Source organism: Artemia sp. Qi Xiang Cuo, chromosome 12 (genome assembly GCF_049724085.1).
Source record: "Artemia sp. Qi Xiang Cuo chromosome 12, ASM4972408v1, whole genome shotgun sequence".
In the NCBI taxonomy this organism is placed as follows: domain Eukaryota; kingdom Metazoa; phylum Arthropoda; class Branchiopoda; order Anostraca; family Artemiidae; genus Artemia; species Artemia sp. Qi Xiang Cuo.
In genome coordinates, this window is record NC_142805.1 from 46,243,015 (window position 1) to 46,270,401 (window position 27,387).

General features: G+C 34.8%; 1 protein-coding gene across 1 annotated transcript in view; it reads right to left on the bottom strand.

Annotated features, from left to right (window-relative positions):
• LOC148946187 (uncharacterized) overlaps window positions 1-17,891 on the bottom strand; it is a 221,695-nt gene extending 203,804 nt beyond the window's left edge. Inside the window, exon 1 of the mRNA XM_089097628.1 lies at window positions 17,521-17,891. Within this exon, the coding sequence (XP_088953754.1) occupies window positions 17,521-17,875 (355 nt within the window). The 5' untranslated portion in view covers window positions 17,876-17,891. The remainder of the gene's footprint in view (window positions 1-17,520) is intronic.
• Window positions 17,892-27,387: the final 9,496 nt, after the last annotated feature.

Here is a 27,387-nt window from a genome sequence, read left to right on the forward strand (position 1 = left end):
CATATTATTACTTCAACACTACTTTTCATACTTTTATGAATACTTGGCGTTAAAAAATACTGTGGTTTTGAGAATAGGAATATTTAAAGACTTGAAACTTTTTGCAACCAAAAACGAACAAAATTAATTTAAAAAAACTTCCTGAAAAAGAAGTTTTTCAAAGAGAAGTTTTAAACCATTTTAACTTAAGTTTTAAGCCATTTTAAACTTAAGATCAGCAGATACAAATACCTGCTAAAGTTCAAACTCAAAACGATCAGAAATTACTACTAAAGAATAAATGCAACACAAAACGAACAGAAATTAAATAAACAATCAAAGCAAAAAAAAACATACAACAAGTAATAATATAAACGAATAAATAAATGTTAAAGCGAGTAGTCCTTAAATTGAGTATCCAGATCAAGCTTAAAACGAAAAAGAATATTTTGTTATTGAAGTATAAATGAAACCCAAAACGAACAGAAACTAAATAAACAATCAATGTTAACAAACATACAATAGATACTAATATAAATGAATAAATAAACCTTAAAACGAGTGAAAGTTAAATTGAATGTGCTAATCAAGCTTGAAACGAACAAAAAACACTATAAACAAAAGTTTGGGTATAGCCTCCTTCTCTCATTGTAAAATTCTAAAACCTACTGCGTCATTGGCGCTTTACTGAAAACGAATTATATTACAAATATTTTCTTTTGTACTTAATATTGAAAATAAACATTAAACTTACAGTAAAATTTTTAACTGATGAGCTTTCAGTAATTAATATCATTATACATCAAATATTCAGTTTAATTTATTCGTTCTTTCTAAAATTGTTCAAGACGAATATAGTTTCACTGCAAACAAGAGTTCGGATACTGCCCCCTTCCTTACCTGTGTAAACCTAAAGCCTACTGCGTCATTGGCGCTTCACTGAAAATCAATTACATTATAAATATTTTCTTTTCCAGTTCTTACAGCATTGGAGATGAAAATAAAATTACAATGAAATTTTATCCATCATTCACTGATGGATCTTTGAACAATTAATATCATTATATATCAAATATTCAATTTGATTTTGTCTATACAATTCAAGACTGTTCAAGACACAGATAGTTTTCAGTAAAGCGCCAATGACGCAGTAGGTTTCAGACTTTTACAGTGAGAGAAGGAGGCAATAACCAAACTCTTGTGTGTACTGATTTTTGTTCGTTTCAAGCTTTATTTGCGTATCCAATTTAAGTTTTACTCGTTTTAAGATTTATTTATTCATTTATATAATATATATTAAAACATACAACATACATTAAAACAAACACAAAACATATAAAACATGCAACATACTTGTTGTATGTTTTTTTGCTATGATTGTTTATTAAATTTCTTGTTCGTTTTGGGTTGCATTTATTCTTTAATAGTAATTTCTGGTCGTGTTGAGTTTAAATTTTAGCAGGTATTTGTATCTGCTGATCTCAAGTTTAAAATGACCTTTGCTTTCCTCTGAAAAACTTCTTTTTTCTGAAAGTTTTTTAAATTAATTACTGAAAAAGACACTAATAACTTCCGATCGAAAAAATTATTTTACTGAATTTCTACGACCGCTGCTTTGATATGACCTTCCCGCGTAGAAAAAGAGAAAAATGGCAGGTCCATGATCATCCTTCTCGGGCAAACGAATTATTTTTATTTATACAGATAGGAGCTTGAAACCTACTCTTTCGGTTCTCAGACATGGCAAAGTTGATGCTGTAGTTTTTTTTGAGGTTGCAAACTTTCATGGCGGTGTTCTTCCGTTTGCTTAAAACGGAAAACTTTTTAACGCACTATAGAGGAAGTAGTCGGAAAATTAGCTGGATCACTCTTTCTGTTAAGATTGTCGCTTTCTGGGAGCTTTTGGGGGCTTTCTTTAAATTCCTGATTGTTTACATCCAAACTGTGTTTTTTTTCCACATTTATTGTGCTGATTAGTTTTAAAGACAAACTTTAAGCATGATACACTTTACATATTTTGAATTAGTAAGAAAATTTAATTTTTATGAATAAGTTATTTGTATTGCTTATGATTAAATTTTTTCGAAACTTGCCTTTTTTTAGTTGCGGTTTAGTTCTTCTCGTAGTTCTTCTCCAGAGACTAAACCCGCTATAGTTGAGTTCTCGGACATTTTGAAATGAATACCATGCTTTCATTAAGAACGTGCCCTATAGGGGTCGTGTCTCCTTTTTCTAAAACCCATGCAAATATTCGTATGGTAAAAATTTTTACAGGTAACTCTTTCCAACGTAATTGGAGCAATATGAAATTCTAATTCTTTTAATGTGTATTTTATTTTGAACTTCGGTTATGTAATTAATTTGATTCGATTTAATTTGATTGACTAGGGTCACATTTTACTTATTTTTTATTACCAGGAACCACTTGAAAATATTTATTACCGTTTTTTATGAGGTCACATTTTCAAAGATATGATACAGCTATCTCATAATAGGAACTGTGTATCGGCTATCTCATAATCCTGTGTATCGTTCATAAGCAATTCTCCTGTGAAATGTTTGTTTCCCATTCAGGATACCATGATGTTTTTCTGTCAGCTACACAGAGGCTGCCTACTTTGTTCCCCACGTTTGGGTATAGTAATCAGGGTTGTGCCCCCTAGTTGTACATAAGAAGCCTTAGAAATTCATTTATATTTGAAGTTATTTTTAAGCATATTTTTACTTACAGGTACTTTTTCTTGGGTTTCTAGCTTTTATAAGTACTCATGGTTCAACAGTAAACAAAAAAAAGAGTCATACTTAAAATCACTCCAGGCCAAAAAAATAAAATACAACAGTTTATTCATCGAAAAGCTAAAATCCATCAGGGGATTATGATGAAAAAGTGAAATCAGGGTGCAACTTTAATATTATGGTGTTTTACTCATTTTTCGCTGTAACGAAATTTGTGCGATTTTCGCTGCAATTAATTCTTGGGCCACTGCAATTCCTAGCAGCAGGCGTGACAGGGTATCAGGTCAAATACCTTTGAGAGTATTTTAGGTTGTGTCCAGTTTATCCTTTTCTACAAAATTTGTAAATAGAAAAAGTTAAAAAGCAAAGCTAAAAAAATCTACCAAAGACAATTTAAAAAGAAAAGAAAAAAGAAAATAAAAGCCTTTAGCAAATCTTTATAAGAATATTCAGAACTGATAATCATTAATATCGATAACTGTCAATGGAATTACGGAAGAAAAATGTAATTACTAAAATTACTGAAAAAACTGAAACGCCAGCATGGTAACAATATTGTGTTATCACACTGACATTAAATTTGACGACTATGTTTAAACTGAGCTATCAGAATTAAAATGAGAAAAACGTCTTAAAACTTCATACTCAATTAAATTCCAGCAATTGTGTTTAACTGAGCTACAAAGATCAATTTTTTTTTTCAGATTTTATTAATGATATAGATGCCGCAGAGTTGAAGTTCCTTCATATCCGCCAGCAGGTGTCTTATAGACATGCCATAAACAACACAGGATTTTGGTCTAGAAGCCAAATTCAATTCAAAATTTCTATAAAGTTTGAACACCCGAACTATGAAGAAATGTGGAAGACGAATTATTCTCAACAAAATCAAAATTCTCTAACATTTCAAAGAAAAATGTGAAAATATGTAAAATGAAGGTTTTACAACAGAAGAGCTTACAGTCCCTAAACTTTTCTTGATGAGTTTACAATTCATGAAACTTACGGAAAAAATTATGGTCAATCTAAGGGAAATAGAAAACAAAAATCAGTGGTCCTGGGAAAATCATAATCCGCAAATTTTTTGCAAAGAAGGAATGCAAAGGCAGCAAGCAGACTGTAAAAGCTATTGACCCAAGACTGTTTATGGTTTCTGACACTACTGAAAGGCCTATGGTATTATCAAAAATAATGAGAGGCGTTTTTGGAAATTTTTGGGAAGCCTAGAACTATCCAGAGAGGACTAGCAGCTGTGTCAATGCTTGCTCTGGAAGTCAAACGCAACATAAAGTTCCTCCCAAAATTTGAACATCTGAGCTCTGACGAAATCTAGGGGACAGTTTATTCCTGGCAAAAACAAAATTCTGCAATGTTCAAACAGAAGTGCGAAAATATCATGGAATAAAGCTTCAGGACACGGAAGATAAACAATTCATAGACCATGCCAAAATAGTTGGAACAAGGTCGATAATGTCAACTAGAAGTTACAGCTCCTGGAAAGTTTACAATGCGTGAAGCTCGCGGGAAAAATATGGCCAAATTGATAGGGACATTTCTTTCAAAAAACTGGTGCTCCTTAGAAAATTGCAATCTCTGGTGTTTTTTATAAAATTAATTAAAAAAACTTTTTCCACAAAATAAGTTTTTCAAAGAAAAGTAAAGAACACTATTAAACAAAAATGAGCAAAACTAAAATCAAATAATCTATCAAGCGTGAAACTACCACAAATCAAAATTGGTTAAAAAACGAAACTCAAAACGAACAGAAATTACAATAAATAAGCGAGTCAAACTCAAAACGAGCAGAAATTAACATAGGTTGGGCTCAAAACCCCTATGCCTTCCCAATGCCAGAATATAATTTGCACTTTACTGAAAAAAATACAAATGAATGTGCATTGTCAGTTTAAAAGTACATATACTGATATTTAGTAATCAAAATGTTAATATTATTTGATTTATTAAAGTTATAAAAGTAAAAAAAATTATATTTTTTTAGTAAAGTGCAAATTATATTCTGACCTTGGGAAGGCATAGGGGTTTTGAGCCCAACTTGTGTTAATTTCTGCTCGTTTTTAGTTTGACTCGGATATTTATTGTAATTTCTGTTCGTTTTGGATTTCATTTATTCATCGATGCTGAGTTGTGGAAGTTCCACGCTTGGTAGATTATTTGATTTGATTTTTGCTAATTTTTTGTCTAATGGAGTTCTTTACTTTTATTTGAAAAACTTATGTTGTGAAAAAGTTTTTCTAATTAATTTATGTTCGTTTTATATTGACATAGTCTTCTCAGTGAAAAAGAAAATAATACTTTAAATCTTTTCGTTTTTTTAAAGATTTATAGTTTGGCCTGCTATTTGTATGCTGGAGGAAAAATTTCAGCAATTTTTAACAATATACAACCTCTTAAAAATCTGGCCACAAATAGAAGTGTTTAATTTAGTTTCATACCTCGTCTAGTTGACCTAAAATGGAAAACTTGATACTATTTGCAAAAAAGTCTGTTTACTTTCTTTGAGAGCTTGGATACACTTACGCTATTTCGATTTGGTTAAATTTTAAGAGCAGAAGCATCCCCAAAAGTTTGAACATAAAACCCTCAGTCGTTCTTGGGATACTGCTGAGATGCCTTATTGGGAATTAGCATTATCACAGTGCATTTTGATTTAATCTTATGGCAACATTTATTTTTTAAACATAAAGTAAAATGGGAGGGAGGGCGTGGGAGGGGGATTAGTTTTCCTCCAATCACTTTCGACTATTAAAAAGGGCATCAGCCTGAAAATTTTAAAAATTTTCTATTTTTAATTGAATGAGCCCTTTTCGAAGTTCCTACGACAACTCCTTCGATACAAAGTGCCCTGATCTAAACAACAACAACAACAACAAAAAAAATAATACATTATACCCACATCGATCTTTACTTTAAAAATGTCAAGCCTTCCAATCACATTCGACTATTAAAAAGGGCACTAGGCCTTTCAATTTCCAATCGAATGAGCCCTTTTCCAGTTTCTACGACAACACTTCATATAAACACCTTATATGCCCACATGGCATAAATTAAAACCCTTACCCTAAGAGCTGTGAGGGTAGTTGTCATCCTCTAAGACCTAATTTCTAGAACTTTCTACAACGTTACACAAAATGGCTATCTCAAAATTTTGATTGGATGTGTCTGGGAAAATGGTGGGCGTGAGAGGGGCGCTAGTCTTTCTCCAATCACTTTCAACTATTAAAAAAGGCACTAGTCCTTTCAATTTCCAATCCAATGAGCCCTTTTGAAGTTACTACGACGACGCTTTTAATAAAAACCTTATATGCCACCAGGGGATAACTTACAACCCTCGCCCTGAGGGTTGGAGGGGGTTGATCTCACAGACCTAATTTCCAGAACTTTCTACTACGTTGAACAAAATGGCTATCTGAAAAGCTGGTCTCAAAATTTTGATTAGATGTGTTTGGGGAAATGGTGGGCGTGAGAGGGGGGTTAGTTGCCCTTCAATCACTTTCGACTTTTAAAAAGGCAATAGCCCTTTCAATTTTCAATTGAATGAGCCCTTTTGGGCGTTCTTACAACATCAATTTCAATAAAAACCTTACATGCTCCAAGGGCATAACTTAAAACCCTTGCCCTGAGGGTTGTGGGGAGGGGGGATGGGTTGTCATCCTTAAAGACCTAATTTCCAAAACTTTCAACTGCGTTGAATAAAATGGCTTTCTGAATAATTTCTATCTGGAAATCCACAACACTGAACAAAATGCCTATCTAAAAATTTTGATTGAATGTGTTTGAGGAAAAGGTGGGAGAGAGAGGGGGGCTAGTTGCCCTCAAATCACTTTCGACTATTAAAAAGGGCACTAGACCTTTGAATTTCCAATTGAATGAGCATTTTTTCAAGTTTCTACGACAAAGATTTTAATAAAAACGTATATGACCCCAGGGCATAACTTATAACCCTTGCTCTGAAGACTGTGAGCGGAATGCCCTGCTCAAAGGTATAATTTCCTGAACTTTAACTGCGTGGAACAAAATGGCTATTTCAAAATTTTGACTGGATGTGTTTGGGGAAATGGTGGGCGTGGAAGGAGTGTTAGTTGCCTTCCAATTACTTTCGACTATTAGAAAGGGCACAAGCCATTTCAATTTCTAATCGAATGAGCCCCTTCTGAAGTTTCTACGACAACACTTTCTATAAAAAACTTTATATGCCCCCAGGGCATAACTTACAATCCTTGTCCTGAGGCCTGTGAGGGGGTTGTCATCCTCAAAGACCTAATTTCCAGAACTTTAAAATACGTTGAACAAAATGGCTATCTCAAAATTTTAATTGGATATGTTTGGGGAAATGGTGGGTGTGAGAGGGGGGTTAATTACCGTCCAATCACTTTCAACTATTAAAAAGGGTACTAGCCCTTTGAATTTCCAATCGAATGAGCCTTTTCGAAGTTTCTATGACAACGCCTTCTATAAAAACCTTATATGGTCCCAGGGCATAACTTAAAACCCTTGCCCCGAGGGTTGTGGGGGAGTGTCCACCTTAATAACATATTTTCCCTGGGGATATACAATCTGCTGATAAAATTGGCTAACTCAAAATTTTTATGATTTTGTGTGGGGTTATTGTGTGGCGGGGGGAGGGGGCTAGCTGCCCTCTAATCACTTCCAACTATTAAAAAGGGCACAAGCCCTTTCAAATTCAAATTGAATGGGTCTTTTTTGAAGTTTCTAAAAAAACACCTTCTATAAAAACCTAATAAGCCTACGGGGCACCCCTTAAAACTTCTGCCCCTTGGGTTGTGGAGAAGTGTCCTTCTCAAAAAAATATTTTCCAACTCGAAATAAACTACGCTGAACAAAGTGGCTATCGAAAATTTTGATTGGATGTGTGTGGAGGAATCATGGGAGTAGGGGGGGCTAGTTGCCCTCCAATCAATTTTGACTATTAAAAAGGGCACTGGCCCTTTGATTTTCCAATCAAATGAGCCTGTTTTGAGGTTTCTACGACAACGCCTTCTATAAAACCTTATATACCCCCAGGGCATAAGTTAAAACCCTTGCCCTGAGGGTTGTGGGGGAGTGTCCTCCTGAAAAACACATTTTCTACCTGGAAATCAACTACGCTGAACAAAATTGCTATCTCAAAATTTCGATTGGATGTGTTTGGGGAAACGACGGGCGTGGGGGGGGGAGCTAGCTGCCCTCCAATCCCTTTCGACTATTAAAAAGGGCACTAGCCCTCTGAATTTCCAATCGAATGAGCCTTTTTTTGAAGTTTCTACGACAACGCCTTCTATAAAAACCTTATATGCCCCCCGGGCATAACTTACAACCCTTGCCCTGAGGGTTGTAGGGCAGTATACTCCTCAAAAATATATTTTCTATATGGAAATACAATGCGCTGAACAAAATAGCTATCTCAAATTTTTGACTGGATGTGTTTGGGGGATTGATCGGCGTGGGGGGGCTAGTTGCCCTCCAATCACTTTTTACTATTAAAACGGGCACTAGCCCTTTGAATTTCCAATCGATGGAGCCTTTTTTGAAGTTTCTACGACAACGCCTTCTATAAAAACCTTATATGGCCCCAGGGCATACCTTAAAACCCTTGCCCCGAGGGTTTTGGGGGAATGTCCTCCTCAAAAACATATTTTTTTTATATCTGGAAATCAACTACGCTGAACAAAATGGCTATCTAAAATTTTGATTGGATGTATTTGGGGGAATGAAGGGCGTGGGGGGGCTAGTTGCCCGACAGTCGTTTTCGGAAGATAAAAAGGGTTGCACCCCATTGAATTTCCATCCGTAATTGCCTGATTTCAATCTTTTGCAATGACACTTTCTATAAAACCTTATATGCCCCCAGGACATACCTTAGACCTTTGGCCTGAGGTGTGCGTGCGGAGGGCCTCCTTCGGAAACCTATTTTCGATTTGAACATCAGCTAAGCTGAATAAAATTACTATCCCATAGTTTTGATTGGATTTGTTTGGGGGAATGATGGGCGTGGGGAGGGGGGGGGGCTAGTTGCCCTCCAATCACTTTCGACCAATAAAAAGGGCACTAGCCACTCCAATTTCAAATTGAATGAGCCCTTTTCGAAGTTTCTACGACAACTCCTTCGATACGAAGTGCCCGGGTACAAAGAACCAAAAAACAACACGCTGTGCCCACATCGTTCTTTACTTAGGCAGCGCTAGCGCGCTGCCTATGATAGGAGTACAACAAGCTAAAAAAGCTAATGAACCAAGACGGTTCATGGCTTTTGTTAGAGCTAAAAGGCGGTAGGGCTTCCAAGGTATGATTAAAAATATGAAAAAGTATTTTCTTGAAACTTATGAGAAGCCATCAGAGGAAAATTATAACAGTTTGATTATTTCCAATGCTAATCTCTCCAGCTAGTAAAAACCAGAACGTATCATAAAAAAAAAACTCAAGAAAAAGTGCAGAATAGAAATTTTGATTTGCTTTGCCTCCACTGGAAGTGCCACTGGAACGTCTCAGTGCCAGGCTAAAAGCATAGTCCCATAATAATCGGCAAATGAGAAGATAGAAAAAGAAGCCGAAGCCGGTTTCTGCTTTGGATAGTTTGTATGTGAACAATCAGGAATCAAACTGTAAGTAAGGAGCGACCCGGCTCAATACTAACCGAAATTCTAAAAGACGAATTTTTGATACCAATAGATATATCAAAAGAATTGGATTTTTATGCTGATCTGAAATATATAAGTTTCATCAAGTTTAGTGTTGTCTATTAAAAGTTACAGGCCTGAGAAAACTTGCCTTATTTTCGAAAAAAAGAAAAACATCCCCTAAAATCATAGAATCTTAATGAAATTCACATTATCAGATTCAGGGTATCAGAGAACCCTACTGCAGAAGTTTCAAGGTCCTATCTGCAAAAATGTGGAAATTTGTGTTTTTTGCCAGAAGAAAGATCACGGATGCGTGTTTATTTGTTTTTTTTTTTTTTTTTTCCAGGGGTGATCGTATTGACCCAGAGGTCCTAGAATATCACAAGAGGACCCATTCGAACGGAAATTAAAGTCCTAGTGCCCTTTTTAAGTGACCAAAAATTGGAGGGCAACTAGGCCCCCTCCCCGCTAATTTTTTTCCCAAAATCACCCGATTAAAATCTTGAGATAGCCATCTTCTTCAACATAGTCGAAAAATCTAATAACTATATCTTTCAGGATGGCATAATCCCCCACAGTCCCCGAGGAAAGTGCTGCAAGTTGTGAACTCTGCCCATTGTTTACATATAGTATTGATAATTTCGAAGTATAGAGACATCTTCAGGGGGGATTTTTTTCTGGCGGAGGGGGTCAGGGGAGGGGGTAGGGGGAGGGGTTTACATTGGAGTATCTTTCCATGGAGACATTTCTCAAGGGGGAAGAAAATTTTCTATGAGGGGGGGGGGGCGCCGGATTATCCAGCATTATTTAAAAACGATCAGAAATTAAATAGGAAAAACGAAATAAAAAGTTTTTTTTCAACTGAAAGTAAGGAGCAACATTAAAACTTCAAACGAACAGCAATTATTGCATATATGAGGGGACTCGTCCCCTCTTCAATACCTCGCTCTTTACGCTAAACTTTTTTTAAGTACTTTCAAAAGAGCTATTTATTCTAATTAAACGGCTTTTGTGTTTCAGGGGTCATTCTTAAAGAATTGGAACAGAATTCGAACTTTAGCGTACAGAGCGAGGTATTGAAGAGGGGGCGAACCATCTCATATAAATAATAATTTCTGTTCGTTTTAAGTTTTAATTTTACTCCTTACTTTCAGTCGAAAAAACTGTTTTTTTTTTTTATTTAATATAAACAAAGCTCCGAAAAGCTCTTTGAAAGCGACAATTTCAGATCCAGCGAATTCCCTGATTGCTTGCTCTTTTGCGCATAGAAAAGTTGAAAGTACTGTAGAAGAGCCCCAAAGAAGAACATAGATTTTGTGCATCGTTTGGAAAACACTGTTCCATGTAAGATAAGGGAACCGATGAAGGGGGATAAAATACGCCTGCAGGTGTAACGGTGGCTGAGAGAGGTCCTGAATATTACAGAAAGAAAACCGACCTTCAAATTCTATTTGGTAAGGATCAACTTCGAAATTGACTGAGTCAAGTATTTGTTTTATGTCGATCAAGACGCAAATATTACTCGATACAAATTTTTAAATAGGTCTGGTGTCCACGTAAAAGCTTTTTCAACAATTAATTAAAAAAACATTTTCCACAAAATAAGTTTTTCAAAGAAAAGTAAAGAACTCCATTAAACAAAAAAGAGCAAAAATAAAATAAAATAATCTACCAAGCGTGAAATCAGCATCGATAAATAAATGAAACACGAAACGAACATAAATTACAATAAATAACCGAGTCAAACTCAAAACGAGCAGAAATGAAGTTGCGCTCAAAACCCCTGTGCTTTCCCAAGGCCAGAACATAATTTGCCCTTTACTGAAAAAAATATACATGTTTTTACTTTTATAACTTTAATAAATCAAATAATATTAACGTTTTGATAACTAAATATCAGTATATACCTTTTAAACTGACAATGCACATACATTTGTATTTTTTTCAGTAAAGTGCAAATTATGTTCTGGCCATGGGAAGGCATAGGGATTTTGAGCCCAACTTATGTTAATTTTTGCTCATTTTGAGTTTGACTCGGTTATTTATTGTAATTTGATGTGTGGTAGTTTCACGCTTGGTGGATTATTTGATTTTATTTCTGCTCATGTTTTATTTAATGGAGTTCTTTACTTTTCTTGGAAAAACTTATTTTGTGGAAAAAGTTTTTTTTAAATTTATTTGTGTTCGTTTTGTATTGACATAGTCTTTTCAGGGAAAAAGAAAATAATACTTTAAGTCTTTTCGTTTTTTTAAGACTTTATAGTTTGGCCAGCTATTTGTATGCTGGAGAAAATTTTTTAGCAATTTTTAACAATATACACCTTGTTACAAATCTGAACACAAATAGTAGTGTTTAATTTAGTTTCATACCTCCTCTAGTTGACCTGAAACGGAAAACTTGATACCATTCGCAAAAAACATCTGTTTACTTTCCTTGATAGCTTGGATACACTTACGCTATTTTGATTTGGTTAAATTTTAAGAGCAGAAGTAGCCCCGAAAGTTTTAACATAATACCCTCAGTCGTTCTTGGGATACTGCAGAGATGCCTTATTGAGAATTAGCATTAACACAGTGCATTTTGATTTAATCTTAAGGCAACATTTAGTTTTTAAACATAATGGGCAAATGTGGGGAGGCCGTGGGAGGGGGATTTGTTGCCCTCCAATCGCTTTTGACTATTATAAAGGGCATCAGCCCTTTCTATTTTCAATCGAATGAGCCCTTTTCGAAGTTCCTATGACAACCCCTTCGATACGAAGTGCCTTGGCCTAAACAACAACAACAACAAAAATAACACATTATACCCACATCAATCTTTACTAAAAAAAATGTCAAGCCTTCCAATCACTTTCGACTATTAAAAAGGGCACTAGGCCTTTCGGTTTCCATTCGAATGAGCCCTTTTGAGTTTCTACGACAACGCTTTCTATAAACACCTTATATGCCCCCAGGGCATAAATTACAACCCTTACCCTAAAGTCTGTTAGGGTGGTTGTCATCCTCTAAGACCTAATTTCCAGAACTTTCAACTACGTTAAACAAAATGGCTATCTCAAAATTTTGATTGGATGTGTTTGGGGAAATGGTGGGCGTGAGAGGGGGGTTAGTCATTCTCTAATCATTTTCTAACTATTAAAAAAGGCACTAGCCCTTTCAATGTCCAATCAAATGAAGCCCTTTTGAAGTTTCTCCGACAACGCTTTTAATAAAAACCCTATATGCTCCCAGGGCCTAACTTAAAACCCTTGCCCTGAGCGCTGGCGGGGGGGGGGCTGTCATACTCAAAGACCTAATTTCCAGAACTTTCTACTATGTTGAACAAAATGGCTATCTGAAAATTTTGATTGGACGTGTTTGGGGGAATGTTGGACGTGAGAGGGGGGTTAGTTACCCTTCAATCACTTTCGAATATTAAAAAGGGCACTAGCCCTCTCAATTTCCAATTGAATGAGCCCCTTTCGAAGCTTCTACGACAACTCTATCTATAAAAACGTCATAATCCCCCAGGGCATAACTTACAACCTTTGCCCTAGGGGCTCTGGGGGGTTTGTCATCCTTAAATAAATAATTTCCCGAGCTTTCAACTACGTTAAAAAAAATGGCTATCTCTAAACTTTGATTGGATATTTTTTGGGAAATAGTGGGCGTGAGAGGGGGGTTTATTACTCTCCACTCACTTTCGACTGTTAAAAAGGGTAATTTCAATTTTGAATCATATGAGCCCTTTTTGAAATTTCTACAACAACTATATAAACAACTTCTATATAAACCTTATATGCCCCCAGGGCATAACTTACAGCCATTGTACTGATGGCTCTGGGGTTATCATCCTAAAAGACCTAATTTCCAGAACTTACAACTGCGTTGAACAAAATGGCTATTTAAAAATGTTGATTGCATGTGTTTGGGGAAAAGGTGGACATGAGAGGTTTAGTTGCTCTCAAATCACTTTCAACTATTAAAAAGGACACTAGCCCTTTGAATTTCCAATCAAATGAACCCTTTTCAAGTTTCTACGACAAAGATTTCAATAAAAATCTTACATGCCCCCGGGGTACAACTTATAACCCTTGCCCTGAAAACTGCGGGGGGATTGTCCTGCTCAAAGGTATAATTTCCTGAACTTTAAACTGCGTGGAAGAAAATGGATATCTCAAAATTTTGATTGGATGTGTATGGGGAAATGGTGGACGTGGAAGGGGTGTTAGTGGCCTTCCAATCACTTTCGACTATTAAAAACGGCACTAGCCATTTCAATTTCCAATCAAATGAGCCCTTTTTGAAGTTTCTACGACAAAGCTTTCAACAAAAACCTTATATGTCCCCAGGGCATAACTTACAACGCTTGCCCTGAGGACGGTGGGGGGGGGGGTTGTCATCCTCAAATACCAAATTTCCAGAACTTTCTACTATGTTGAACAAAATGGCTTTCTTAAAATTTTGATTGGATGTGTTTGGAGAAAAGGTGGGCGCGAGAGGGTTGTTAGTTGCTCTCCAATCATTTTCGACTGCTAAAAAGGGCACTAGCCCTTTAAATTTCCAATCGAATGAGCCTTTTTAAAGTTTCTACGACAACGCTTTCTATAAAATCCTTACGTGCAACCCCCCCCCCCAGGCATAACTTACAACCCTTGCCCTGAGGGCTGTGGGGGAGTGTCCTCCTCAGAAACATAATTTCTATCAGAAAATCGACTAGGCTGAACACAATGGCTATCTCAAAATTTTGATTGGATGTGTTTCGGGAAATGGTGGGCATGGAAGGGGTGTTAGTTGCCTTCCAATCACTTTCGAATATTCAAAAGGGCCCAAGCCACTCCTATTTCCAATTGAATGAGCCCTTTTCGAACTTTCTACGACAACTCCTTCGATACGAAGTGCCCTGCTCTAAAGGAAAAGATAATAAATAATACATTGTGCCAACATCGTTCTTATATGCCCCCAGGGCATAACTTAAAACCCTCGCCCTGAGGGCTGTGGGGGAGTGTCCTCCCCGAAAACATATTTTCTATCTGGAAATTAAATACGCTGAACAAAATGGCTATCTAAAAATTTTGATTGGATGTGTTTGGGGAAATGGTTGGCGTGGAAGGGGTGTTAGTTGCCTTCCAATCACTTTTGACTATTAGAAAGGGCACAAGTCACTCCAGTTTCCAATCAAATGAGCCCTTTTCGAAGTTTCTACGACAACTCCTTCGATACGAAGTGCCCTGGTATGAAAAAAAACAATACATTGTGCCAACATCATTCTCTACTTAGGCAGCGCGATCGCGCTGCCTATGATAGGTCTAGGTCCCGTAAAATTGTGGATAGAAAACACACCATGGTAGATATTATTGCTATTTATCGGAAGCTCAATGTCTCGTGGAGGAATATAACCATAAAGAATTTACGGAATCACTCAATAATAAGGAGGTATATAACAATAGAAAAGTGAAAGACGTAAAAAAGTCTGACGTTGCGAGAACCCACAATTATAAGAAACCAGGAAAAAAACAGAAGGAGGCACAAAAAACAAGCATTGTTAGCACTAAACAGTCAGAAAATGATAAGACAGAAAAATGAAGCCATCCATCGATACCTACTTTAAGCAATTTGGATGTCAATTATAGGACCAAAAGATAGGACCAAATGCTAATAAAATATACCCCCCCCCCCCCCCCCTTCACAACTAATAACAAGTTTCTGTGCTTGCCCAAAAAATATAGTCCCATAAACAATCAGTAAAATTACAGGGGAAAAGAATGCAGATCTTTGACGGATTCTTTAAATTTTGCGACAGCAAAAGGCCACAAATATCAAGAAAACTCTTGGAGAGTAGCAACGAGGTCAACAAGAATTATGACCAGATTAATGCCATTACTACTTCCTCTGCAAGGCACACACAAAAAAGTTGAAAATTTATAAGAAGAACTCAAAAGATGAATGCAAGACTGAGGATGTTTTCCTCGAATAGAATCTATTGAGACTCTACGCTCAACACATGAAAAAATACTCCTGTGGAAAACCAGGAGACTGAGACAGGAGGAAAAATGAGTATGTAGACAAACTGAGACTTGAGAATGATCCATAAGCTTCACACACAGAAAACCACAAGAAGGTGAGATTTCACGGAAAATCAAGAAGTAAAATTGCAGATAATGAGATTTTTGCTATCTCAGAGAGTAATTGAGTTAGGTAGGCGAAATTTTCACGCATGGGTCAAACGCCGTATGTTATATCCCGTCAAGGCGTTTTCATGCTCATTTCTCTTGTTGATTTCTTTGAAGTCATACGCTTTCCTCTGTTAAAAAATTATATCCTGTGTCACACCCAATTGCGCAATTAGTCCAGTTGAGCTAGCAGGGTATTTTCGAGCAATAATTGTTTTGAGTTCATGCCCAGAACTGACCGCTTATATAAGGCCTGTGGAAAACAGTATACTTCATCAAACAGTTCGTGGTAACGAACTGTAAGTTAGGAGCGACCCGGCTCAATAGTAACCGAAACCCTAAAAGGTGGAACTTTGATACCAATAGATACTATCAAAAGAATTGGCTTATTATGCCGATCCGAAATGTACAAGACTCATTAAGTTTAGTGGTACCCATCAAAAGCTACGAGCCTGAGAAAATTTATCTGATTTTCACAAAAAGGGAGAAAGCCCCGTAGAAGTCATAAAATTTTAATGAAAATCCCACTATCAGACTCAGCGTATTAAAGAACCCTACTGTAAAGGTTTAAAGTATTCATATCTGCTGTAAAGGTTTCATATCTGCAAAAATGTGGAATTTTGTAATTTTTGCCAGCAGAAAGATCACGGATGCGTGTTTATTTTTATTTTATTTTTGTTTATTTTTTGTTTTCCCCGCGGGTGATCGTATCGAACCAGCGGGCCTAGGACGCCAGGAGAGGGCTCATTTTAACACAAATGGAAAGTTCTAGTGCCCTTTTTAAGTGACCAAAAAATTTGAAGGCAACTAGGCCCCCTCCCACGTAACTTTTTTTCCAAAATCACCCGATCAAAATTTTTAGATAGATATTTTGTTCAGAATAGTTAATAAACCATTAACTATATCTTTGGGGATAACATGGCCCCTCAAAGCGCCTGGGGAAATGTTTCTAAGTCATAAAAATTGTCCATTGTTTACGTATAGTATTTGTTATTGGGAAGTATGCATACATTTTTCGGGTGAGAAGGGGAGGAGGAATTTTCTGCTGCGGGGATTTTGCACGAGGAGAATTTTCCAGGGAGAGGGAATTTTCCAGGAAGTGAACTTTTCAGGGGAAATTTTACACAGGAATTTGTCAGAATTTGTCAGAATTCCTATACGAAATTTCTTTATGTGTCTTACTTTTTCTTTACCGATTCAGTTTTACGCGTGGAGATGTTAAGGGTAATTTTTCGGGGTAAATTTTCGCCAGGATTGAATTGTCAAGAGCCTATTTCCGTGGGGAGGGGGGTTTTCCCGTGGAGCCAGATATCCTGGCGTTATTTAAAAAACGATCAGAAATTGAATAAAAATAAGTTTTTTCCATTGAAAGTAAGGAGCAACATTAAAACTTAAAACGAACCGAAATTATTATGTATATGAGGGGGATTGCCCCCTCTTCAACACCTCGCTCTTTACGCTAAAGTTTAAATTGTGTCCGAATTCTTTAAAAACAATTCCTGAAGCACAAGGGTCGTTTACTTAGAACAACAAGTAGCTTTATTTAAAGTGCCGAAAAACTTTAGCGTGAAGAGCGAGGTGTTGAGGAGGGAACAACCCCTTTTATATACATAATAGTTTCTGTTCGTTTTAAGTTGTAATATTGCTCCTTACTTTCATTTGAAAAAATGCTCGTTTATTTAATTACAGGAGAATCGGTTCAGGTTGTGTTCTCACAGACACTGTTTGTTAACTCCTGCAAAAGGAGCCTCGACAAACTTTGAGAACAAGGGGAATCGATTAAAGGTGCGTTATCTGGTACTGTGAATTACGGCACTGCAAATAGTCAATTAAATGAGATGAGCTTTAAAATCAAACTATAGATAGCGAAAATAAATGATTCTTAAAATTCTAAAAGAAACGAGATAACAGATTTCAGAAAGGTGTTTAAAGAAATGGATTCATGTGTTTGAGAGCTGTTTGTTTTTTTCTAAAATTGCTACCAAACATACTGGAGTGAAAACGCCCGCACTTACCATTATATAATACGTTTGCCACTAATCCTTTATGAACGTCAAAAAAATCATGCGATAGCTCTAAACTAAAATCACTTTCAGCAGCGTCAAAAACCTCAATATTCCCTTGTTCATAAGCGCATAAGAAATTTTCCAACTGCTTTCCATATTGCTCTGTATTGCAGTGTATTTCACATCTAGAAACATTGGAATTATTGTTCATCATTTCTTGGTAATCTTCATAACTATTATTACCTTGGTAATTAAATTCTGCAATTCCATTAAGGCTATACGTAAGCAGAATTAGAATTAGCAATAAATTGTTTCGTATCTCTGACTCCCGTAATATCCTTGTTGGAGAGGTGCACATATTCATTTTTATTTATTTGAAAAGCTCAGCCCTACATCATTCATCATTATATAGCGAATACGCTCTGAATTCGACACCTGGATATATCTACTGAAAGCTTCCAATTTCCAAGGCATTACTAAATAGTGGAATACTTTTTACCTGCAATTTCAGGGGAATATGAGACGCATGCGAACAATATACATTGTACTATATGGCAAAGATAATGGAAAGCCAATAGTCCTGCTTAGGATTTATTTAAACAGCTGGAGGGTGGAGAACACGAGAGTAAACATAAAACATTCATGGACTCAATTAACTTACATAGAAAATAATTAGATTATTAAAGGACCGTGCCTGTTTTTATGTTTCGAAACAAAGACGTCACCTATGAGGGAGGAGGGATTCCAATGTGTTTAGCCAGCGAGTAAAAGAAAATTAGCCTGCAAATTTTGGCACAGTCAGTACATACATTTGTGATTTTCCCACGATTTTACCGTACTTTTTCACAGAGATCTCCATATTAGTGAACAAACATGACTAAACTTTGAATAAAGCCTATTAGCCGCTTTACCCCGTATAACTAACCTTTTAGTTATACGAAACTAGGGGATATTCTTTAGACCCATTGCAGATTGTTCAAAGTATGGCCAGAACATGTTTCACCTCGGCTAAATAATCATATAAATAATGTAAATTCTACCCATGGTGGTATGTAAAATACTGATAAGTCTAAGAGACGGTACACATCATACACGGTCATTTCCAAAAGAAATCGATGGCCTAATGAGCTTTGGAGGCAAACTTGGTCAGATTAAACAAGGTTTGTATAAATCCAAGTTCACTTTCAATTCAATATACTATTTTAAAAGAACACTTTTCTAGCAAAACTTTACCTTTAGATTCTACTTGATTCAAAAGTATAAGAAATTGACCCTAAGCATTTAAAAGGAATAAGTCTAAGAGGAGAAGAATGTTGATAAACAATTTATAGCACAAATTGTATATAAAATAGTTATTTGGAATTTGAGCAATTTTATGTTTCTCAATATTGTAACATTGAAAGAAAACTGTTTAAATATGTTTTGTGTTCATTAAAGCATAAACCAAATCTATTCTTGATAAGCTTTAAGATTAAGGTACCTTAATCTTAAAGGTACCTCTACTTATACTTGTAGATAATTATAATTATACTTAATTATATTATATTAATATAATATAATATATATATATTATATTATATTAATTATATTATATTATATTATAATATAAGTATACATAATTATAAAGATAAGTATAATTATACTTTATTATTAATTTATACTTAAAGGTACTTCTACTTATACTTGTGGCAATTTTTGCTTCGGTAAGTCTACATTGCTTTTGGTTTGCCACCGTTTCTGTTCTCTTTTTTTGCTTGTGCTTAGTGTTGCTATATTATACTTTGTTGATGATAAAGGCAGAACATTTGCAATAAATTAATCTCTTTAATTCGTCACTTGTCAGTTGTCGTTTTTCTCTAATTTTCTGTTTTCATGTTAATTAACAATGTCCAACAAAAAAGCAAAAGTTCCATAGGTTTATCTTTCAATCAAATTCTATTAAATTTAAGCTAGTTTAAAATTCTTTCATAAATTAAAGCAGACAAAAAAAAATCATGCGATGAAGACAAGAGCCCTTTTAGATCAGAAAAAGTTCAAAATACATTGTTACTGACTTTTTGCGTATAATCAATGGCTATCTTTTTAATATCCAATATGGTTCTAAAGGCTAACGAGACCTTGACATTTGGAAACTTCGTTCTAATCAATTATTAAGTTAAGAGCAAAAGACTGACGCTTGGAAGAAAGGGGAATTTAAATCGGAAGCACCTTCCATAAAGGTCATGCAAACTTAATTATGTTTAACTATTCCCATGTTTTGCAAAGAAACATTCCAAACCTTTAGGATAATGAACAGAAGCCTACGTAAAGAGCGACCCTTGTCAATATACTATAAAAAGTTTTGCCAAACATAGTCAATCAAATAACATTAAATATCTGCCTACATCAACGGAGCAAAGGGGATTCGTTTTAGTTTTTCCACTTAACCATTTTCCAGCGGGTTTTAAGCCAACTAATTAAATAGTTTGAATTAAGGCACATATACCCAAAACGGAGAATGATCTTGATTTAAATCAAATTATCAAACTCTGTATATTAGAAAACCCTTTTTAAGACGTTTCAAGTTCCTGTACACAAAAATGAAAATTTTGAGTTTTCTCTGAGGAGGATGATGCGTGTTTTTTTTTTTTTTTTTTTTTTTCTCCAGGGGTGATCGTATCGAACCGATGGTCTTATTATATCGGGAGAGAGCCTATTCAAAACACAAAAAAAGCATAATGCACCACTGTAAAGTGACGTCTTCTGTAATTCATTGGGGAAGAACAACAGTTTTGGTCAAAAGAGGGGAAAAAGGCTTCGTAGTAAAATTCTGAGCTAACTAATTGATTTAGAGCTAGCAAACAACTATTTGCTGAGCTTTCTACTCTCAGAGGCAGCAACGCCGTGCGGCGGTACATTTGTTTCTGAAGATGAACGCAGTTCATATAAAACATAGAGCTAATATAGAGGATAAAGAATTATTTCGAAGCTCTGTCTAACTAAGTTGATCCATTTGGTGCTTGATAAAGTTGCACAGAGTCGTCTATAACAGTGCATCAGATAATATAAAGCCTGATAAGATGTGTTTTGATGCCCAAATGTTCTAACTATCAGTGAGACTTGAAATAAATATTGAACCAAACCCAAAAGTTTATTTATTATTTTATATTTTCTAAGTTAAATATTTATTTTTCTCCATACTAAGATAATTGTTTCAATTATTTCATTAAAAAAAATTATTTTGCTTGTTTATGTTAAAATACAAGATGTTATTAAAGAAAGGATAAAAAGTGTTTATGGGTAACTTAGGTTTGTGTATTTTGGCCAGCACTAATATCGGCATTTTTGTTATATTGTATATGGGCAGTTTATTGATTTTATTTTTCTTCCTACTCCCCGTTACAATATTGGAAGTCTGCAAAATGTTTGAATTTGAATTCTCCTTGATTAGCTTCTTGTCTCTTAAATATTGAAGAAAGTTTTTCCTCAAAGAAATTGTTTAATCAATCCTATTTTTCTTAATGTTTGAACAAACTCATATAGCAGCCCAACATACGGTTGATGCAAGCTTATCCTGCCTTGAATTTGCTTTACGATTTTAACCCTTTTTGACTTCCATTGAACCAAGCAAAATGCAAGGCTGTTTTGCAAGTTGAAATCAACCCCTGTTATGAACACTTGAATGAGGCCAAATAAACAACCTTACCGTCAGAAAAACGGGTTCACACAAGAGGAACATTCGCTTTTTTAGCTTGAAAGTTTGCTATCTAGACAGCTTTCTCTTGGGCCCCAACTTATCTTGGCTCAACTTGTGAAACAGGAAGCCATACATCTTTTTGGAAAGGTTATATCTTCATTCATTTTCGTTGTATCCTAAATATCTTTTTCCTAAGTTGATTTTAATAAAATAGATCTTGAGCTAATTCCAGGTGGAGCTTTCTTTTATTTTTCCTCCGTAAGCTAAATTCCTTTTTAGTTAATTTGTGTTTTATTTTTCAGTCCATACACTATGATATTGCAAATAAATTCAGCTCTTTTTATAGGCCTAATACATTAATTTCACATAACTCCTGATTCTAACAGTGTTTCAACCATCCTGATAAAAATTGATCTGTTTGTCAGCTAATAGGGATGGCAGTGCCTTTTCTCATCAGACCAACTAAGCAGCTAAGGACTCTCCTGACCCTAAAGACTGAAAAATTATTGCTACTGTACTAAAGAACTTTCTTAACAAACCAAATTGTTAACAAAATTTTAGCATCAAATTCAAACATTTTGACAAGTATAATTAAAACTTGGAAAGTTTTCTCATTTAAATAATAGCAGAAACTCTATATTTATTAAGTTAGTATTATATTTTGTATGTTTGAAAGTTTGAAATCTGGTTTATAGTTAACAAGAGCTACTAATATAATTAAGTATAAGATAGTATTTTTAGGGATTTCCTGCCTAATTACTATGCTAACACCAACTGTTTCCTAAAAGCTTTTGTTAGATAACAATTCAGTTTCCAGAAGGTAACAAGAAATTGCTTTTATATATTGTAAGAAACCAAGCCTTATTCAAGAAATTGGCTGTATATTGGCCAGCTGGTTGATATCCCAATAAGTCAAGCCAAGAACCGGCTTGGTTTGTCATTTGCTTGTTTACACGAATATGTCAAGTATATTTCCAAATTGCAAGCTTTAAATAATCCAAGTAGCTTATGGAAAACAAAGCAGATTTTTAAAAAAGAAGAAAAACTAGAGCATTAAATTGCCTGTTCAATGCTCTTTCTAAATTTGTATCATAATCCCCCCTCTTTAATGGAGACAAATAGAACTACAACTTTTATACAAAATGTAATGGTTTTCTTCAAAGTGGCTTCATTCAGCATAATGAACCAACTAAAAATAATAGTAAACCAACAAAACCAGCATACTTCAAATATAGCCTAGGGCTATATCTGATGATCAACAAAAAACAAAGAAAATGGAGAAAAAGAGTATTTAAGAAACTAAAATGGGAATTTTCAGCCAGTGAAACAACACAAACAAACAAAGTAGACATTTCAGCAAAGACTTCTGCTAAGATGTCCTCAGCACTCAAAAATAATCAAAATCAACATAAGGGGAAAAGCTACAGCCTACATACAAGAAAAAGACTAAATTTGTGAAGCAAGCTGTACTGAAACAGAGAAGTAACTGCAAAAAAGAAAATAAACAAGAGATAGGCCATTCAAAGATTAGATTGTTAAAGAACTCTTTCCCTAGCAACTACTGCAGTCTGTCTATGGCTAATTGATCTTGTCTTAAATTTTGAACGAATGTAAGCCAAATATTTTCAGAGACTGGAGCTGCATGAGTATGGGTGGCATCAACTTATGAAGCCCAAATGAGGACATGGCTTTGGGCTACTTTCATTGAAATTTAAAAGAAAGCCTGTTTGGAAAGCAACTGTTTCCCATGTAGTTTAAAAAAAACCAGCTGCAATTGTTGATAAAGATAGTTACTCTTGTAACATTGAACAATAAAACTCAAATAGTGAATTGAAGCAAAAATAGGTAAAATTCTAGATGAAAGGCTTTTCGCTATCTTGAAAAATAGCTGTCTTAGGAGAATGAAATTTATGGGATTGGAGTCAGAGCTGAAAAAAATATATCACTGAAAGGTATTTTTCAAGCTCCTAACTCAACTCCTTCTAAATTTCTAAGGCTTAGAAAATTACATATAAAGATTTGCCTATACCTTTCTTAGCTTTGCACTTTTGAAAAAATGTTGTTTTTTTTATTTTGGTTTGAGTCTACCTTTGGCATTAGATTTTGAGACCAGAATTCCAATGATTTTAGTCACCTATGACTTAAAACCATATTTAGTCTTTTTCAAATTCATGACCTGTTATTTTTTTCAATATTCTTGAAAACCAGCAAATAAAAATTTAGGAAAGTTATATCAGAATTTTCTAAAGTTATGGAGCTCAGAATACTTTCTTTTTGGCCTTGTATATGCTGTAGATCTATTTCTGAAAGTTTTACTTTTAAAACAGAAAGTTTATCCATGTTCATCAAAAGTCAACACTTTTTTGAGAAGAAAGGGGCAGAGATAGATACTTCAGTTACTTGAAGCACATAAATATCCACCCAAGTTCTTTCTGTTATGGAAATACTGTAACAATAGAATAATAATATACTTAAATTCTCTATTCAACACTCTTTCATTTTATAATGGTTGCTACCATGGTGCATCCTCTCTCCTTATGGGCCAGATATAAGCCTTGACTATATACAAGATGGTAACAATCTTGTTAACACTCTCTGAACAAAATGCTATAATAACAGAATATGTAGGCTACTGTATAATATGCAGAAAATTTATGTTTTAGAGACTTTCCATGTTGCTTTTCTACTATTTCATGTTTGTAACAATCTTGTTAACACTCTCTGAACAAAATGCTATAATAACAGAATATGTAGGCTACTGTATAATATGCAGAAAATTTATGTTTTAGAGACTTTCCATGTTGCTTTTCTACTATTTCATGTTTTGTCTGCTAGGCTATATTTTGTTTAATTTTTAATGTTATTGTCATATTTTCTGCATACACATATATTTGAAATATTTACAAATGAAACTGAAAAACATCACAAATAATTGATTTCAGTTAAACCAACACCCTCTAATTAGGTTGGTATGGCATAGCTGAATACATAAAAAAAACTTTTGAAAAATTCTACAATCTTTGAAACAGGTATTTGTGAATCTTTGTTGACAAAAAATAGAGGATGTTTAATGCTGTAAACATTTAAAATGTATGAATACAGGAAAAATTTATATGGTATAACCATATTACTTAAAATTAAAAAGAAAAAACAAAAGAGTGGGAAAAACATGAGTTAAAATGGAAGTCATCAAAAAACCTGCCAAACGTAAATTTTAATGCCAATCATAAAGTACAAGAGCTCTTTTGTTAGGCTATAGCTTGTTCCTTAGAAGAGGATATAGACAAGACAGTTACCTATAAAACTTTTGAAACAAAACCCTATAGCAACAAAATTCCTTGAAACTCTACACCCATCAGTTTTTATGGTTAATTAAACTAGTCCATGTTTTCAATGGTATACTCATCAAATTGTTTTTACAATTTCAAAATCATGTAATGCTACAGAGTAGATAATGCATTGGTTTGCTTGTGTAGCAGATATTAGATTATTGTTACAGAAATAAAGAATGATGGATGAATATATTATTTAGGGCTAAATTTGACCTGATTAAGGGTGGAGGGGGATGTTGCTGGAGTGCAATTATGATTGTAGCAAATATTTTTAGAAAGTGTAGGTTGGGAATTAATTGGAACTAGGCTACTCTTTCGTGATTGTATTATTTTCTATTCACAAGGAGTCTTAGTACATATGCACCAAGGCACCTTCCTAGCTATATCCTAGTTTAGGATCTGAATGTTTCAGTTAGGCCTGCCTAACTCAACTAGGCTACTGTCAAAGATAACATCCTCATCTATAAATTTACCTAACATTAAACTTTGGTTTACAAAAATGCCAACGTCATCAAATAACTTATTACAATAGATCTTGGAGATAGCTTTCATTAGTCTTCATTGTTGTTGTTGATTATTAACGTCTCCTCTAGAAACCAACTTATGTCTAGACGATCTTCTTTGTTCCACACTTTTCTCTATTTCTTGATAGGGTAATCTGAAACGAACTTCATAACTTTTTTTTTTTTTTAACAAACAATAATACAGAAAGAATACACACTACAATCTTTATACAGCTATCAATGATTTTCCAATCTACCCTCTTCAATAGTTATTCCCTAACCAAAACAGGTCAAAATATTTTTTTTTTCAAAACTCATGTAATATCCTAGTTAAAGTCATCCATTCTACCGCTTAGTTTCACAAAACTCAAAAACAACATGATCATTTCCAGTCTTATAACATCATCATTGATCCCTATCCCAACCATAAGACTAACATTGAGACTGCCTAGCATTTCTCTTTGACATAAATTTCTCATATCCCTTCTAAGTCTCTCATAAAAATAACACTCAATTAGATAGTGGTGTACAGCCTCATTCTGCAAATTACAAGCTCTGCAAACAGGGCTATCAATTTTCCCAATCCTAAATAGTCTAGCATTAGTACTTAGCCTACATGACCTGATCGAAAACGGAATAACAAACTATAATTTCTCTTATCCAGCTTACTATAAATTTTACTATCAAAGTGGTTGTGTTTTTTTCTGGGCTACAAACTGATTGTGCATTAAATCCTTCAAAATTCCGCATCTCCTGTCTCAATCCTCCTCTGATTGATCTCAATTCCTTGTATTCATCCCCCTCTACACAATTCAGGGGTTGTGTTGCTTCTATTTTTGCATGTTTATCAGTCATTTCGTTGCCTTGTATACCTACATGTGCTGGTGTCCATACTAGCTGAAGTTCAAATCCTTTTTGGAGCAATTGAAGAAGTGTGTTGTAACAACTGCTGACTTCTTGGCTTTGGTTTGAAATGAAATGTTGTAAGCTAAGCATAGCAGCTTTTGAGTCCCTACAGATAGCAAATTTTCTATCTTCTTTGTCCTTTATTGTGGTCTTTTGGATTAAATCTGGTGCTATCTCTATTGCTTTAATCTTTGCTTCGAAGACTGTTGAGTAGTGTCCTAGAGATCTGGATGCAACTAATTTTTTCTGAGAAACAACAGCTGCAGCTCCCACTCTTTTTCCTTCTGTTTCGGATCCATCAGTATATGTTAGACAGAAATTTTGAAATTTTTCTGTGATAAGTTTAATAAATTCAATTTTGTGGATAATGGATTTCTTTCATTTGTTTTGTATTTCTTCTATGGTACAAGGTAATTGCATCAAAAGCCATGGTGGGGTTTTTAGAGGTTTCTTATGTTGCAACATTTTAGTAATAGAGAAAATCAAATCTTCTTCTCTCATCAGTGCTTCTGCTTTCTCAAATGGGTTTAAATGTTTCCTTAGTTTATTTGGGTTCATGGTGTGGAATAGTCCACGTTTGACAATATGTTTCTTGATTGGGTGATTTTTATCTGATGTCCATAGTTTTTGAATATATTTTAGTAATAGTACATCTCTTCTTGTCGACAGTTTTTCTATACCAGATTCAATTAATAAGAAGGGAATTGGTATTGTCTGTTTTGCTCCAAAGGCAATCCTTATAGCTGTTTTTTGTATAGCTTCTAGCTTATTTAGCTGACCTTCATTTGCACTGCCATATATAGTGGCCCCATATTCAATTTTTGGCCACACATACTTATTATAAAATTCTCTCATTACTGCTGGATTAGCTCCATACCTTCCCCCTGCCATCATTTTCATAAGATTTATCTTTTTAAGGCATGAGAGTTTCAGATTTTCAATATGTTTGGCAAATCTCATCTTACTGTCCAGTATTGTCCTCAGGGCCTTGTATTCCTGTACTATTTCTGAATTTTCTCCATAGAATTATAAAACAGGTGGTCCGGTATTTTTCCTCTGTGTTATTACCATGGTGTTTGCTTTGGATAGTTCAAATTTATTTCTAGAGTACTTGTCCATGTTTCCATTTGGAGAAGTATTTGTTGAGCTTCTTTTTCAGCTTCTTCTAAGGTATCCTGGATAGTCCAAGTCTTGTTATTATCAGCAAAAATGCAGCTGTTACATGCATCATCTTTAACAGGAAGGTCATGTTCACTTATGTTATAAAAATCTGGACCAAGGACGCTTCCCTGTGGAACTTCTCTTTTAATTTGAACCTTGTTTTCTGATTTTGACTCTCCAGCAAGTACAGTAACTTCTCTGCCAGACATATATTCTATTGAAAACTTCATCAGTGTGCCATGGATTTTTGCTTTTATAAGTCCATTTAATATTTGTTGGTGTAAAATGTTGTCAAATG